This window comes from Ambystoma mexicanum, chromosome 4q (genome assembly GCF_040938575.1).
Source record: "Ambystoma mexicanum isolate Mex_15411 chromosome 4q, UKY_AmexF1_1, whole genome shotgun sequence".
Lineage (NCBI taxonomy): Eukaryota > Metazoa > Chordata > Amphibia > Caudata > Ambystomatidae > Ambystoma > Ambystoma mexicanum.
Window position 1 is genome coordinate 831801479 of NC_090928.1, and position 16642 is coordinate 831818120.

The 16642-nt window shown below is 43.5% G+C and overlaps 1 protein-coding gene across 1 annotated transcript in view; it reads left to right on the forward strand.

The window, feature by feature from the left end:
* FSHR (follicle stimulating hormone receptor) overlaps nt 1-14884 on the forward strand; it is a 2702145-nt gene extending 2687261 nt beyond the window's left edge. Inside the window, exon 10 of the mRNA XM_069608399.1 lies at nt 6558-14884. Coding sequence (XP_069464500.1) covers nt 6558-7797 — 1240 coding nt within the window. The 3' untranslated portion in view covers nt 7798-14884. The remainder of the gene's footprint in view (nt 1-6557) is intronic.
* Nucleotides 14885-16642: the final 1758 nt, after the last annotated feature.

Here is a 16642-nt window from a genome sequence, read left to right on the forward strand (position 1 = left end):
GTTTTCTGTAATCACTCGTTCAACCACTGGAACTTCCCCCTCTGCCCTCAAGCACTCCCGTGTGGACCCACTCCGCAAGAAGTGCCTGCCGATCCTGCCTGCCTGGCAAAGTATTGCCCAATCTCCACCACCCCTTTCCTGGGCATATTTTTGGAAAAGCTGGCCATCTCCCAGTTTACTCTCCACACTGAATCTGTTGGTTGTCTCCATGACTGTCAGTCTGGCTTAAGAGATGCCAGAGGCACAGAAACTGCTCTCCTGAACACCCGTGAATATTTGCTCCCTAACCTTGATTCCAGCATTCCTTCTGTCCTCATCCTCCTTGATCTTTCCTCTGCTTTCGACATGGCCAAAACCGCCATCCTGATCAATTGACTCCATGAGAACCTGGGCATCACAGATTAGGCCCAGGAGTGGCTGAACTCCTTCCTCTCGGACCGCCCCTCCAGGTCCAGCTTGGTCCCTTTCTCTCTGCCACCTCTCTCTCTACCTGTGGCATTCCCCAAGGCTCTATCCTCTCACTGAGTCTTTCAACCTCTACTTGACCTCTTTGGTGCACCTTATTTCTACCTTCTCGTGTGACTTCCAGTGTTATGCAGATGCCACTCAGCTTTCCTTCAGGCTCCCCTCCTCCTCCTCTGTCGCTCATTTCTGACAGTATTGGTGTGCCTCCAACAAGCTCTGCCTTAATGCCAGTTAGACAGAGATCCTTCTCATTGGGACACCACCCCCTGCTTTCCCTCTCTCACGCTGGCCACCCGCCTTGGACCCTCGTCCTTCCTCTTCCTGCGAGGCAAAAAACCTTGGTGTCATCTTCAACTCCACTCTCTCTTTCTCTCCTCACATCTCGGATGTCGCTAAGACGTCCCACTACCAGCTGCACCTCCTCAATGGGATTCTTCCCTTTTTTTAATTTTCACCCAGAAGCTCACTGTCTCCAGAGCCCTGTTTCTCTCTAGGCTGGACTACTGCAACAGCCTCTTTCTTAATCTTTCTGCCTCTGCTCTCCACCCTCTGCAACTAATCCAGAACAGGACTGCAAAATTATCCTTGGCCTCAAGCCCAGGGACTGTGTCTCTCCAGCCCTAAAACCTCTCCACTGGCTCCCAGTGGCTGCATGACTCAAATTCAAGACCCTTTGCATTGTCCACAAGGCTTTCTGGGGCCAGAGCCTGCACTTAACCCAATGCTCTCTTTCAAAATACCTTCCACCTCGAGCCCTTCACTCAGCTACCTCCAACTCTCTAAGGGTTACACGCTTCTCCAGGCAGAGAGTGGGGGTAGATCTCTCTCTCCTCTGCAGGTGCCTTCCTCTGGAATGGCCTCCCTGCCCCTCTCCATCTTGAGCCGGACCATCTGAAGTTCTAGTAGCATATCAAAATGTTTCTCATCTCCTCTGCTTTCTCTCCTTCCATCCCCTGCTGACCTATATGACCTACCTGTCTGCTGTACCGACTGGTTGTTTGGCTATGTTCAGAGTCTCACTGAGTACAGGCTCTTTCTTGATCAGTCACTCTTGCACTGCCTCTGGGCTTACCACACACTTAGGTGCTGTAACTGTAATCCTACAGTCCGTTGTTCTCCTTGCACTACCCAGAGCTGCGCTGCCCTAGCTGCACTTACTCAGAGTATCGCTGCCCTGTTTTCCCCTCACTTCTCCCTTGCACTCCCCCCTCCCTTTCCCCTTGCACTTCTCATTCTTGCACTTGTACGATCTGAATTACCCAAGGCCTAGTAAGATCTTTTCTTTTGTCCTCTATCTTCCCTCCCTTGTCTTGTCGCACCTAGATACAGGCACGTTATAAATGACTTACATAATTTTATCACAGATGCCAAGAAAAATATACAATGTTACAGCAAGAAATGGCTAGACTGGTAGATCCCAAATGCCAGTCTAGCTAGGTAATTACACATAGCAGGCCTGCTTTATCAGAAATGCCCAGTTAAAACAAAGTCATACTGAACTGAGGAATGACTAGACTGGCTGCAACGAAATGCCTCTCTAGCCACTAATATCACATATCATGCCTGCTTGCCCTGGACATGGAAGATGATTATGATTTAAAGCACAATCCCGCCTCCACTCATCCCCTCTCTCCCTGAAACCCTATGCCAACCTCCAAAATTAGCTCCTTGGCCCAGAATGGCCTCCATGTACCTCTGCCTCATCCCAGTACTTGTCTAAGAGGCAGAGTGCCTCATACACAGATACTGCCTCATACACAAGTACTGGGACAGGGAAGAATAGGGCTAGGAGTAATGAAGATTACCAATGAGTAATCAAGACATTAAACACAAGTAGTGGCACAACACCATATAGCTGACTGGCCTTCAGCACCCCCCCTCCTTAAATTTTGGGCCATGTTGATTCGTCCTGGCTGACCTACAGAGCAGTTGCAGGACAGAACAGGACACAGAGGTTAAACAGCACCTGTGTTTCGCTGTTAACAAGGTCAGAGAAATTACTAACATAAAGCATTTCACTGTTAGTACCTGCATTAAAATGCCACATTTTTAGGCAATTGAAATCGTTATGTGGGTTTAGTACTTGCATGCCAGGGGAGTGAGTGGAAGAGTAGAGAGGGAACAGGAGACCGCTCATTCTCACAGCAGTCCATTAGTGGGTGCTTTCAGATTTAAACGAGAGATTTAACTGCTTGTAACATTGAAGCTGCACTAGAATAGTTTAATTAAAATATGTAAACGAATTTAGATGCCCCCACACAAATACATTTGCCCCTCCCCCACCGCCCATGAAGTTAGTGTCTCTGCCAACATTTGAAGGGTTAGCCCTCTGAAATGTAGGTTTTGTTGTGCCCCTGAACACAAGCACCCAAACCATTCACCATATACACACTCGCACACCCAGCCATCCATACATTAAAGTGTGCACTCTTTCACCATTTAGGCACACCCAGGCAGCCAGCCATACATTTAAGTGGGCACCCCTTCAGCATACAGGCACACCCAGGCAGCCACCCATAGAGTTAAGCATGCACCCTTTCAACATACAGGCACACACACACAGGCAACCACCCATACATTTAAGTGTGTACCCTTTCACCATACACTAACACAGGTAGCCACGTATACCTTTAAGTGTGCGCCCTCTCACCATACAGGCACACCCAGGTAGTCACCCATACATTTAAGTGTGCAGCCTTTCATCATACAGACACACACACACACACACACACACGCACGCAACCACTCATACATTTAAATTTGCACCCTTTCACAGACCATTCACACGCACACCCAGCCACCCATTCACCATACACTCACACAGGCAGCCACCTATACATTTAAGTGTGCGCCCTTTCACCATACACTCACACACGTCATGGGGTTGAGGGAAGCTGGTAAACTTAAAAAATAAATTGTTTCTTTTTGAAGTCACTCTGACTTCATAAAAATGATGGGCCTCATTACACGGTAGGCGGTGGACTAAGGTGCTATTAGCACTTTGGTCCATGCCGGTAAAATACCGGCACCGCCTTGGAGGAAAGGGGAATTACCGCACTATTCCAAGGTTGGCAGGGCGGTAATTCCCCCTTCCCCCATTGCCCTTCCCCATTCCCATTTTTGCCCCATAGGGCATAATGGGAATGTGGAAGGTGCAAATTGCGGTACCGTAATTAGCACCCTGGTACATTTGCGGGTTGGTTTTTAACGCCTGCTAAAAAGCAGGCGTTAAAGTACCAACCCGCAAAGGGACCTCGTAGTAAGGCGGTAAGGGTTAACGGTCACCGGTACCATTACCGCTTTCCATGTAATGAGGCCCTACTTCTGTTAAGGACCTGGTGCTGTTAGCACCATGGCTTCCTCCAAACCGGGCTGCATTACCAGGTTCCTTCAATGAGGAATAACCGGGTCATTCCAACATTGGAGGACCCGGTTATTCCTCCTTGAAGGAACCATTCCCCATTCCCATTTGAGCCCCCATAGGGCTCAATGGGGATTGGGAGGGAGGTAACAACGGGCACATTACGAACAGCCCATTATTTGTATTTATATTTTATTTGTATTTGTATTTCATTTATTTGTATAGCGCACCAGGCCCGAGGGCAGCCGGGCGCATAACTTAGAGCAACAGGTACATGAATGGCAAGGAATAGAGTTACATCAATCAATTACATTCACAAGAGCAGCAAGTTACATCAATCAAATAACATTCACAAACGCAGTCAGGTACATAATAGTGCAGTTTGGTAGGCCAATTGGCAGGATCAGATGTCCTGTAAAGGCAATTGGTCAAATGTAGCGGATAGCCATAGCTTGGCTTTGTGTTTGAAAAGGGTGGGAGATGGCAAGGTTCTAATGGTGAGTGGCAGTGTGTTCCAGAGCTTGGCAGCTAAGACTGGGAAGCTAGCACCTCCGGCTGTCTGTAGTTTGTATCTGGGGATTGTGAGGCACTGTGCTTGGGAAGATCTGAGTGATTGTGAAAGTATATACTGAGAGTTGAGAGGCTATGTAAATGGGGGCCTGGTTGTTTGCAAATTTGTGAGTAATGGCCAGGGATTTCAGTGATATCCTTTGGGCAACTGAGACCCAGTGTATACTCTTGCTGGTTTCAGTGATATGTGCAGATCTAGGAATGTTGAGGGCCGCTCTAATAGCAGTATTTTGAGTGATCTAGAGTTTGTTGAGGTTGCGTTGGTTGGTGCCTTGATAAAAAGCATTACAATAATCGAGTTTAGATATAACCAAAGTCCTAGCAGGAATAATGCAGTTCTGAGTGGAGAGGAATGGACGGCAGGCTGTGATCAGCTTACATGTGTAAGCAGAGGCAGCGACGACTGCATTAGTTTGCCTATTAAGGGAGAGTGTAGAATCGAGGTAGATTCCCAGAGTTTTAGTATCTTTGGATACTTTGATGGAGTTGCCATCGATATTGAAGGTGTTAAACGAGGGGTCAAGCTTATTGAGTCTTTTTTGGGTGCCAAGGATGAGGAGCTCTGTCTTGTCATCGTTGAGACAGAGCTCGTGTTGGGCCCTCCAGGCTTGGATAACTTGGTAGATGTCATTAAGAGCTTTAGAGTCAGCGGTGTAGTCACCAGTAATAGGGATGAGTATCTGGGTGTCATCAGCGTAATTGGTATAGGTGACACCCAGATAGTCAAGCACACAAAACAGAGGTTTGGTAACTACATTGTAAAGTGTAGGGGATACACAAGACCCTTGAGGGACTCCACAGGGGACCGGAGTTGGATCTGCAATGAGATAGGAGAGAATACTCTCATATGTCCCTCTTCCCCTCGCAGGACCAGGAAAAGACGTCTGTTTTTACCAGACGTCTGGACCGGGTCCCGCAAAGCGGACCACGTAATCGGCGCTCACGTAATGAAGGGTGCCGGTCCCATACCGGCACCCTTCATTACGTGAGCGCCAGGGTCGTAATGAGGCCCATTGTTTTTAATAACAAAAAAATTGCATTTTTATTTACTCCAAGTGGGGGCCCCTCCCAGGACATGTGGTGACGGGGCACCCAGCACCGTGGGGGCTGCAGGGGTCCCTGTTACACCAGTGGTACGAGAAAGGCTCTGGGAGAAATTAATGTATTGGGGTATAAATCCAGGCCTATGAATCAATTTAACTCTAGAACGGCAGTTGCAGTAAGGGTAAATCAGGTGGCTCGTTTCCTCCCAGCTTTAATACTAGTATGTATTAAATGGAATGAAGATATAAGTCATCTCTACAAAATCATTGGTGTATCTTGCAGCTTCCAAATGACATTTTTAATTCAGCCCTTGCTGCCCACAGCCATGATCTTAGATTTGGGCCAATTTATGTTTAAATAGTTTTCTTTACAATACCCCTAGTGGGGCTGTGTGGCAACGGTGGAGCCCAATAGGAGTTTTGTCAAACAGCACGATGTCATCTGCATATGACAATCAAGTTACTGGGGAACGAGGCAGCCTTGGGGGTGGTGATTATTACAAGCGTCCAGAATGACTTTCATATCGGCTATGTTTAGAAAAAATAGTAATGGGACTAACACACAGCTCTGCTAAGCCTGTCTGCAGTAGGCACATGCTAACAAAATTCTAATGTGATAACCATGAATTCGCTGCCTACCGTTTAAGAAGTTTTTTTTTACAGGGAATAGATTCACTTTTCTCACTGGGAAAAAGCACAGCTGGGTGAATTCAAAACAATATCATAAAACTGGTTATTTTCAAGAAATTGTTGTGTTCCGTGAAATGCATTTCCTGATGTTTTTCGATATGCACAAATGATAGAAATGAATATGGATGTTTTGGAAAGAGACACTTTATTCAGAGTGCACTCAAAAACACTTCTTAAGAAAACACTTTTCCAAGTACTGATTCTATTTTGTTGTCATTTGAGTTATTCTATGGATCATGTTCTTCCCTTTTACTTATATGTGTATTGCCTAAACCTTAAACAGGGCTTTGGATAAAAGCGCTATATAAATGCTTCATCAAATAAACAAAATACATTCTATAAATGTCAATAATTTAACGCTGCAAAAAGAAATATTTGGAATTGATACATATTGGATTAACAGTTTACTTTTGTTTCATGTATTTTAGGTCAGAAATGCATCCAATCTGCAACAAATCATCCGGGAAGCATGACTCTGCCGAGAAGCCAGAGGACAAAGTCCACCGAAGATTTTCCAATGAGGATTACATATCTAGCTACGGATTCAGCTACAATCTCGTAGATAATGGAGACGAAATCAACTATGACTACTTCCTGTGCAGTGATGTGCATGATGTCACCTGCTTCCCCAAACCTGACGCCTTCAATCCCTGTGAAGACATCATGGGTGGTAACACACTGAGAGTCCTGATTTGGCTCATCAATATCCTTGCTATCACCGGAAACATCACCGTCCTGGTTATACTAGTCAGCAGTCAATACAAGTTCACCGTCCCCCGGTTTCTGATGTGCAACCTTGCCTTTGCTGACCTCTGCATGGGGATCTACCTGTTGCTGATTGCGTCGGTAGACATTCAGACCAAAAGTCAGTACTACAACTATGCCATTGACTGGCAGACTGGAGCTGGATGTGAGGCGGCAGGTTTTTTCACAGTGTTTGCAAGCGAGCTCTCCGTCTATACGCTAACGGTGATCACTCTGGAGCGATGGCATACGATTACATATGCAATGCAGCTCGATCGCAAGGTCCGATTCCGCCATGCCACAGTGATCATGATGGCTGGGTGGATATTCGCTTTCACCGTGGCAATTCTTCCCATCTTCGGAGTAAGCAGCTACATGAAAGTCAGCATATGCTTGCCAATGGACATAGAAAGCACACTTTCTCAGTCCTATGTAGTCTTTCTTCTGGTGCTTAATGTCTGTGCCTTCTTAATTATTTGTGCCTGCTATGTTGGCATCTATCTTACTGTCAGGAATCCCAACGTCATCTCTTCAAATAGCGATACAAAAATCGCAAAGCGGATGGCGATCCTGATCTTTACCGACTTTCTATGTATGGCCCCCATCTCTTTCTTTGCAATTTCTGCATCGCTCAAGATCCCACTCATCACAGTTTCCAAATCTAAGATTCTGCTGGTTCTGTTTTACCCAATCAATTCTTGCGCCAATCCCTTCTTGTATGCTATTTTTACCAAGACCTTCCGTCGCGATTTCTTCATCCTAATGAGCCGGTTTGGCTGCTGTGAAGCCAAAGCTCAGAACTGCAGAACAGAGACGTCTTCTTCCCTTCACAACTCCCACATGAGGAACGGACATTATGTTCCAGCGCAGAAAAATAGCGCTGCTTCAATTCACACTCTGGTGCCACTGAACCACTTGAACTGAAACGCTGTAATCACGTATATTATGCCAAGTGCAGGGATAGAAATGCCTTTCAACTGTGAATTTGTAAAAATAAATTGGAACATAAATTCCAAGCTCCTCAAAAAGTAATTTTGACCTTACCATGATGCGATAATGAACATGATGTTTTGTGGTGCTATGTTGTGCACAACAGGCATCTTAGATTCCTGCATGGAAAATAAACAATACAACGTGTACTCTGAATGCTGCCCTATTTTTCACCCATGTTCTAGAGTATCAAGAGAGCAATAGAATGTGTCTGACCTTTCTTCTCCAAATTAGGGGGTCACTGTAGGGCACAAAGATGAATGTACCGATCACCAATTTGACCATGTATTTGTCTTCACAAAAGAGGAGCTGGAAAAAAAAAATATCCAGGTTTAGAATCACTCAATTCAAGAAAGAGCATATCATTGGTGCGATGGAAAAGATGTCCTTGGCGTGAACCTCGCCTACAGCTTTTTGGGAGGGAAAGGAGAGATCGCTCACATTATTACAGTTGTGTTTCACTTTATTTCATAGCCTCACTGACTGTTGATCAATTCCCTTGCGGTACGAGCTGAAAACTGGAACTGTACTTCTTTAAAAGACAAACTGTTTCTAAATAAGTCTGTTGATCAGTGTTTCCCAACTCCAGACCTCGAGGACTGGGTCCAGGCCAGGTTTTCAGGATATCACTCGTTAATATTCATGAGATACATTTGCATATAATGATTCTAAATGTATGCACATTTTTCCTGCCTGAATATTAATGAGGGATAATCTGAAAACCCATTAGGATTCCATCCCTCGAGGATCTAGCATTAACGCTGTTTTTTGTTGTTTTTCTGTGGCTGACAGTGAAACGGGTTTCAATCGGTAATGTAAATGTAAAGCCTTTCTGAGCACATGTTTTGTACATTTTTGCAAACAGCATTATATGATGTAACAAAAACATTTACATTCAGTCTTCAGTCTAATCAAAATGCATGCATTAATATTCATTAATTTGTTTTTTTAATGGGCTCCCCTGTACAATAGTTACATATTGCGTTCATTTGTTTGCATGCACGGCACAAGGACATAGTTTAAGTTGGGTGATCTAGCTGTAAAAGTTTACTTTGAAAACTTTGGATTGATATGCTGTCCGGCTGACTGGTGGTGATGGATTTAAAATGATCACTTTACTCTGCATTCATATTCAGAGACCACGCTAGTACTCAAAACTTTCATATGCAGTTTCTCTTGTGTTTTGTTGGCGCTGCTAATTGCTAGTGGGTATTGATTTCCAAGCAAGAAGGGCAAGGGCAAGTATGCACCACCCAGGTTCTTTAAGGTTCTAATTGCCAAAAGTTTTACTGACCATAACTCTGACATCCTCCTGTCTTCCATTTGGACGGGGCCATCAAATTCACAGAGAAGTGACTAGGAGTATCTGTGATGCTGGAAATGCCTTTTCGGAGGGACAGCACCTCCTAGTCCTTGCCCTCCAACTTCTCTGTGTGTGATTTCAACCTGGACCCCTGACAGTGCAGCAATTCATTTGACCTTTTGGTGAACAACACCCCTGATATACCCTTATGTCTACCATAGGCGAGGGTACAACCTTGGACCCCTTGCGTGTGTTTTTGGGCACCTGTGCGTTGCCCACAGAGCACGGTATGGGGTGGTGGTAGCTACATGCTGACTTGACTGTGACTCTGAGTGTCCTCTGATTTTGGGACACACATGTCCAGCCACAGAAATCAATGGATTCCTGAACAAAGGCAAGATGGCCACTGTAGCCTCTTGGTTTGTATTGCCTTTACCCCTTGTTTCCCAAAGTCCTGCGAAGTCCTGACTCTGCCCCTTCCCCCTGAATGGCTGTTGGGTGGAAGGTCCATATATGGCTCTGGGGCTGCCTCCTGCAAGACTGGCTGGAGCCTTCCCAGGGACTGTGTGTTGTGGGTACACATTTGTGGTGTGACCTGTATGAATGGAGTATGAATTAAACTCACATTCTGTGCTCTGGGTGTCTGGTTTTGGTTGTGCGACAAAATGCCTGGGCCAGCCCTGAGTAAAATGGAGTGAATGCAGTGTAGTGATCTAAAAGGCTGGGTGCTTAATCCCATCCACATTCTGTGTAATGGGTGTCTGGTTTTGGGTTAATGCCCTGAATGCTTGTGAGCCTGATTGGTTGCCTGCCTGCATGAATGCACTCATGTATGATTGGCTGACTGAGCTTGGCTCCGCCTGAGTGAATAGGGAACAATTGTGTATAACTAGGGACCCCTCAACCACCAATTTGTTCTGAAGCTGAAACCTAAAGCTTGAATCCTGGGTCCAGACAGAGGAAGGAGTCTGCAGATGCATTTCTTCAAGGAATCCAAAGACTGCAGCCAGAGCTGATGCAAGGACAGAATCAAGAAAAGACCTGGAAAGATGACCTCTTCCCGAGCTATGAGAGATCATCGTGCACCTGCTGCTCTTCTTCCAAAGTGCCCTGGAAGCCAGTCCTGTGTGCCCGCCATCCAATGAAGGGGTTTTTGTGAGTCCAGCAGAGGAAGGCTAGGATATCTCAGTTTGAAGAAATCAATTTCTGTCACCCAGTGTTTGTGACTGCTGACAGCCAGATTGCTGTATATCTCCCAGAAGAGGGGGTAAACTGGTATAGTGCTGCTTGATACCCAGAGCTGTGAAAGTTCAATTTCATTAAAGAATCCTTCAAGGGACATCTCTGCCACCACAGTCAACCACTTGCCCATACTCTACAAGGTCCAGGGTCACTGTGTACAAAGCAGTTTCCACTGGTGGGTTTCCCACCACTTAAATCGAAATAAGATGTCTCGAGGGTCCAGACTTGCTGAGTGTCTGCATTCCAGTCCAGCGATTGACTCAAGGTTTTCTGAAGCGAACCAGATGTTTTTTTTTTCTGCAGCTGCAGCACCTAAGAACCTTATTTCGCTAAAGTGCGAAATCCCAAAACCAAACACCAAATTCTGCCACTGCACCCGTTGCCACCAAAAGTCATTCGAGGCCGCCAAGGGTCTCCTCTCATTGGCCTGGCCATGTTGGGGTCCACAGCAACTTTAACATTCGTGGGACATCCACAGCCGGAGTAACAACCCACCAACGGAGACCATCATGAAGACCGAAAGTGCTGCCTTGAAATGATATGAAATGATATGATATGACACAGTTTGGTTCCTTCTTTTCTCTTAACCTCGACATCCCAGCGACTCCTTCTTCTAAGGGGGAGGTCAATTCTCAAGGTGTCCCATCGAGTAAAGCCAAGAAACTCCACCACTTCCCATGCCAAGACACCAAAGGTACTGTGACGATGAAGAGTATCATCCAGCCTCAAGAATCATCCAAGGGTCTTGGACCCCGTTCGCCTGTGGCATCTCAGGTACTTTGGGGTGGTGGGACATGCAGAAGAAAAGCACAGCATTATTGAACTTATTTGGATCGGCGTAATATACAACATAAAGTACAACCTAACTTTTCCCTTTCAGGTTGCCTAGGTGGGGGGATCCTCACACAGTAATACTATTTAAGTCTAAAGAAAGTATGCTGCCAATGCTCCTAACCTAACCTGCCTTTCTACATTGATCTATGAAGCTACACCTGGTTTAGCGATTCTCATCCTTTATAAAAACTTTAAGCTGTTGGTTCATTTTTAAGTAATCTAAGTATAGTGTGGTACCACATATATATTGTTTCCATTATTAGAATAGTGTTGCCTGAGTACAAAGTGTATTGTTTATGTGTATATATTTAGCTGAACCCTATTTTATATAAAGAAGCTGTGTTATCACATAACATAGTGTGTGGACATTCCTTTGTGGGGACTTGGGGATTCACTGCATTTAAGAACCAGACTGCATCACCTCATGAGAGTCTCTGCATGGATTGCTTTTCCTTTGCTACCACATAGAGAACCTTGGTTAGGGTGCTCTGCCCCAAACATCTAGAGGGCAAAAGTATAGAAACCCCCTCCAGTTTTTATAGTAACTGTGCCGCAGTATGTGTAAGTCAGCAGTAAGTATAGTTACTGAGAGCAACTTTGCAAACTGATTAGGATTAAGCCATAAGACAATTTAAAGGGTGAGTCTTTGTTATTCGGCTCAATTTCCGCCTTTTCCGTGTACTGTTCCACGTGTAGTGATAAGGGTGCTTTAGCGAGCTTGGGCATGCACACATGCACTATGGACCCAGTGAAAATAGGCACACACATGAATAGTTAACCGTAATCATTTGGCTTTGACAGGACACGAGAATTGAAACACCATTTTGCTTCTAACCCCTTACCAATGCTATGAATTGCATTCAACAGTCTTTCTTGTAAAACAGGTATTTCTGTATTATTTAAATGATGAGTAGGACATATTAAATACTTCCCATGGAAAGACGGAGAGCTACCTAATGGGACACTCTTTAAGAGTAGATTAGATACGTTTATACATGCACATCCTTCTAAAGCACATTGAGGATGTTTGAAGGATTTCTGCCCACGGTTTATTGAACAATACCCACACCAGGTTAATTAATAAATTATTAAATCAACTCCATTTCATACAAATTTGAGCCATTGACTAATTAATACCTGGTGGAGGTTAGAGAGTGAATCAGGCTCTATGAATTGCAAGGTTTATTTACCTAAACAAGCGCGATTTTCACCCGGCTTGAATTTTCCTCTCAGCAACCCGTTCCACCCCCTCTCCATCCCTCCATGCACCCAGCACTCTCCTGTCACACTTACCTCCAGCTGCAACTCCATCTGAGCTGCCTTCCTTTCTTCATTCTATCTTCTTCACCACCTGTGATAAAGTCCCATATTTGGTGTTCATAGATGAGGCTAGGGCGACTGTAGGGGTTTAATGGTAACCCAAGGATCAAATGAACTGAAAGACCATATTAGGCCAAAAATGTGCAAATATACTTTCTTGTCATGGGAAGGCACACTGGCAGACTGAAAAGCCAGCATCAAAAATGTCAACACTGCCAATGTACCTAGTGAAGTCATGACATCTGGGTTAATAATGGGAGCGCTTAATGGGTTGAACTCTTTAAAATCCTGAAAATTCAAGGAATTGTGTGGCCCTTCACTGGGATGACTGGGGGGATGGTCTTCAATCAAGACTGTCACATGATGCTAGAGACCCATCAGGCCAGGTAGATAAGAGCATTTCACCATATATTAAACCCGGCCTTTGACTGTGCAAGAATGTTGATGGGCTTTATAGATGGCAGAGTAAACACAGGAAGCACATGTCCAGAGCTCATGTTGAGTGGGGAAATTAAAGTTAATGTGCAATCTAATTCACAATATGCATACATGGGTAGAGTTTGCCATAGAGTTGTATTAAGAATCATACTTTGTTCATTTTTTTCCAGGAACCATACGTTGCTCAGTAATGGTTCAAGTATAATTAAAATGCTGATGAACAGGTCTACTTATTTTACTTGATTTAACTCTCATAAAAATGTGAACTTGGGAACAAGAGTTAGATCCTAAGTTGTATTTTTAGATCCCAGAAAATGTTTAAAAGTAGATATTCAGGGAGGTGATAGCTTAATAAATTAGATAACTTGCTCGGAAATGTCATATTGATAACTGTTATCATTTTTAAATTAATCACAACAATAAACATTCACAAGTACAACATTCTGTTGAGATAAGACATATTTCATCAGCACCAGTATTAACAGACCATTTTAGTCATCTAAATATTATTATGCTCAGCTATACATTTGCAAAACCGGCCATGTAGTGACTTTTTAAGTTTAAAAATTGAAATGTGTAAAAAAACAGTAATTGTAGTTGGGTGGACTGATCCCCACCCAATTTGGCCAATCACAGAAAAGAGGTCATCCCTGTGAAGAAGAGGATGGGAATTAATTGTCCAATCAAAACTGATGACCAATAAACTGGCATATAATAATTTAGAGATTTTTGCGGGGGTGGTAAAAGTATCATAAGGAGGCTCCCTGGCAAATAAAGCAGAAAGATTGACTGAAATCATCTGGGTTGAACTGTTCATTACAAACAGGAGCACAGGCTGGGAATCTTTGGTCAAAGGTGGCAGAACAGAAGGGAGACTGGAGAATACCCATGACTGATGTTGGATTTTTGACCAGATTCCAGTCCTGTACCTGAAAGTTGACCTGGCTGCCCTTTCCTGTGCACACACCCAGAGATGACTATGTAAGTTACCTCATCAAACCAAACTTATTCTTGTGTGGATCTGCTTGGGTTCATACCTTTCCTTAATTAGTGGATTTGGGACTGGCAGTAGACCCTTTGCAAAATTATTAAAAACTAATTTAATGAATTCCCATAGAGCCAAAATGACATGCCATTTTGTTGAAGTTCAAATGAACAACATTGCTTCCAGTTTGAATAATAAAACAAAGCCTATAAAGTAATTGGGTATTCCTATTCTTTTTGCCAACACCAAAACTCCCTAAAAAAACAAAGGGTAGCATACAAATGAAATTCTCTACTGCTTTCTGATTCCCTTGAACCCTGAATTAAGTGAGATGGGTCTCAAATGATTTACTGAATAACTGGGTTTGTGTGCTGGGAAAAAAGGGTATTCCCAAAGTTCAACAGAATAAAGTTCCTGATTTCAAAAGCACACTTTCTACAGAAAGTGGGAAAGTGTTCCCTGAGAGATGGGACATTTTGCATTGCAGAATTGGGATGAAAAAGGTTTTCTACAAATTGATATTAAAGTGTTTGTTTTAAAAGTGTGTTGTGCTATAACATTGTGACCATTGCAAAATGTGCAAGGTAACAAGAGTGCTGCGCATGTCAGATTTAATTTTTGCCAATAGGAAAGAGTGTTAGTGTATTTAAATTAAACTTTGTGAAAGGTGAACCTCATGCAAAGTCTATGCCGAAGTTACATAATTTTTTACGGTTTATTGAGCTGTATCATTTTGGCATTCAGGGATTTTTGTGTTGGACAAAAGTGTTGAAATGTACATTTGACCTGTGTTCTATTTACTGGAGACTGAAGCTCAGATCTTTCATTATTGATTAACCCCAAAAGGTGAATTATTTGTATTGAATCTCTGTTTTGGTGCCATGAAGAATGTGGCTTGTCAGGTGAAGTAGTGTATGTATTTTTTTTCCATAATAATTAATAAAAACATATTCTTTCTATACACTGGCCTGGTTCTTGGCTTAACATTGCTAAATGGTGTAGGATTTACATGGCTCTAGAAGAGTCACAGACAGAACTAGATATAATATAAATGGATATTAGTTTGGCGCTTTTGATCAGGAAGAGAAAGAATTCCCTTTATTAATTGTGGTTGCATGAATATACCTCACAGAAATGGGGACTTGTGTCCGTGATCTAGCTTGCTGTTTTTGATTCATGACAAGTGCATTGTTGGCAGGTTACTCATGAACGGACGATAGCACAGAGGCAACATGCTTGTCTTGGAAGCAAGGTAATAAGCGTGTTATAAAAAACAATTAAATAATTAAATACATTCTAGTGTAACCACATTCAGGTGGATAGAAGATTGTTGGCGCATTGTTTAGGTGCCACTGTCTGCTGAATCCTGAGAATTGGGGAGGTGTACAGAAGCGAGGTATTGTGCACAATTAATGCAAATATAGTTGGATTTGCCATTTATTGGTGAAATATAGCAGGAATAAAGTGTGGGGGTTTGCTCCTATGCAGAGAGAGTATCTAAGGTTGCAAAAGCCACTTTTAAAATGAGTGGCAATAAACTAGATGATGCCAGGAGACATCTCCTAGTGAAGTTATTTATTTGAGGATAATCGCCTGAGATCAAGACTGGTAGCTAGCAAACTGGAATGATGCAAGAGATTACCTGAGTAGGAACTGACATTTGGCAGGATAATGGGATGGTACACAAAGCTTTGGAGGAATTCTACCTGAAATAGGCCAGTATGCTACATCAGGCTGGAGACCTGCAACAGGCTCACCAATCATTGCAGCAATTAAAAGATAAAGTACTTGAAGGTCAGACTTTAGAGCTCAAATACGAAAATCTCATTAAGCAACTAAAAAATGAACTAAAAACACATAAGCAAGACAGTGTTGAGTGAGGAATGGAGTTTGCTGCACTGTAAGCCACACACAGAGAGTGTGTGGAAAACTTGAGCAGACTGCAACACAAGGTGAATGATCAAACTAATTACAAAAGTGCATTGTTGCATGAGATTGTGGCCTGTAAGCAGTCCATAATGGAGTTTAAATAAGAAAACGGTCAGTTAATTATACTCCCAAAACAACTTTGATCAGATGCACCAAGATGTAAATACTCTGAAACAACAATAAATGCAACTGATTAAGGAAAAATACCTTATGAACCAGGATGGCAGTGTCCTGTTACAAAAAGCAAATCAGTTGAAAATGGATGGAGAAACAGGTCAGTCAGCGCATAATAGAGATGCTCAAAAGAGAGAAGTTGCCAGTTTAAAAGAAAAGCACTGTGAACAGGCGATCATAACGCAATACTCTTAAAGAGCATGAAAGCCTGCATGTAAAGGTGCAGGTGGCAAGAAAGTGATTGGGTGTGTAGAGTAGTGTGATAGAAGCCAGCCAAGTTGCAGTTTCGGATTTGAAAAACCAACTCTCTGAAATCCTGGAAGAGAGAGGCAACTGTGAAAAATTAAATACTGAAATACGAAAATATAAACAGACATTGAGGCACACTGACCAATTAGGTTATGGGATAAACAAGAGAAACCCCTCCCATCAAGGACCTCATGCCAGTTACCTATCACCTCCCATGTACAGATTGGAACTGAACACATAAATACCACTTGCAGAGAACAGGAAAACATGAGGCAGGTAGACTCAACAATTCCTAGCCACTCGAG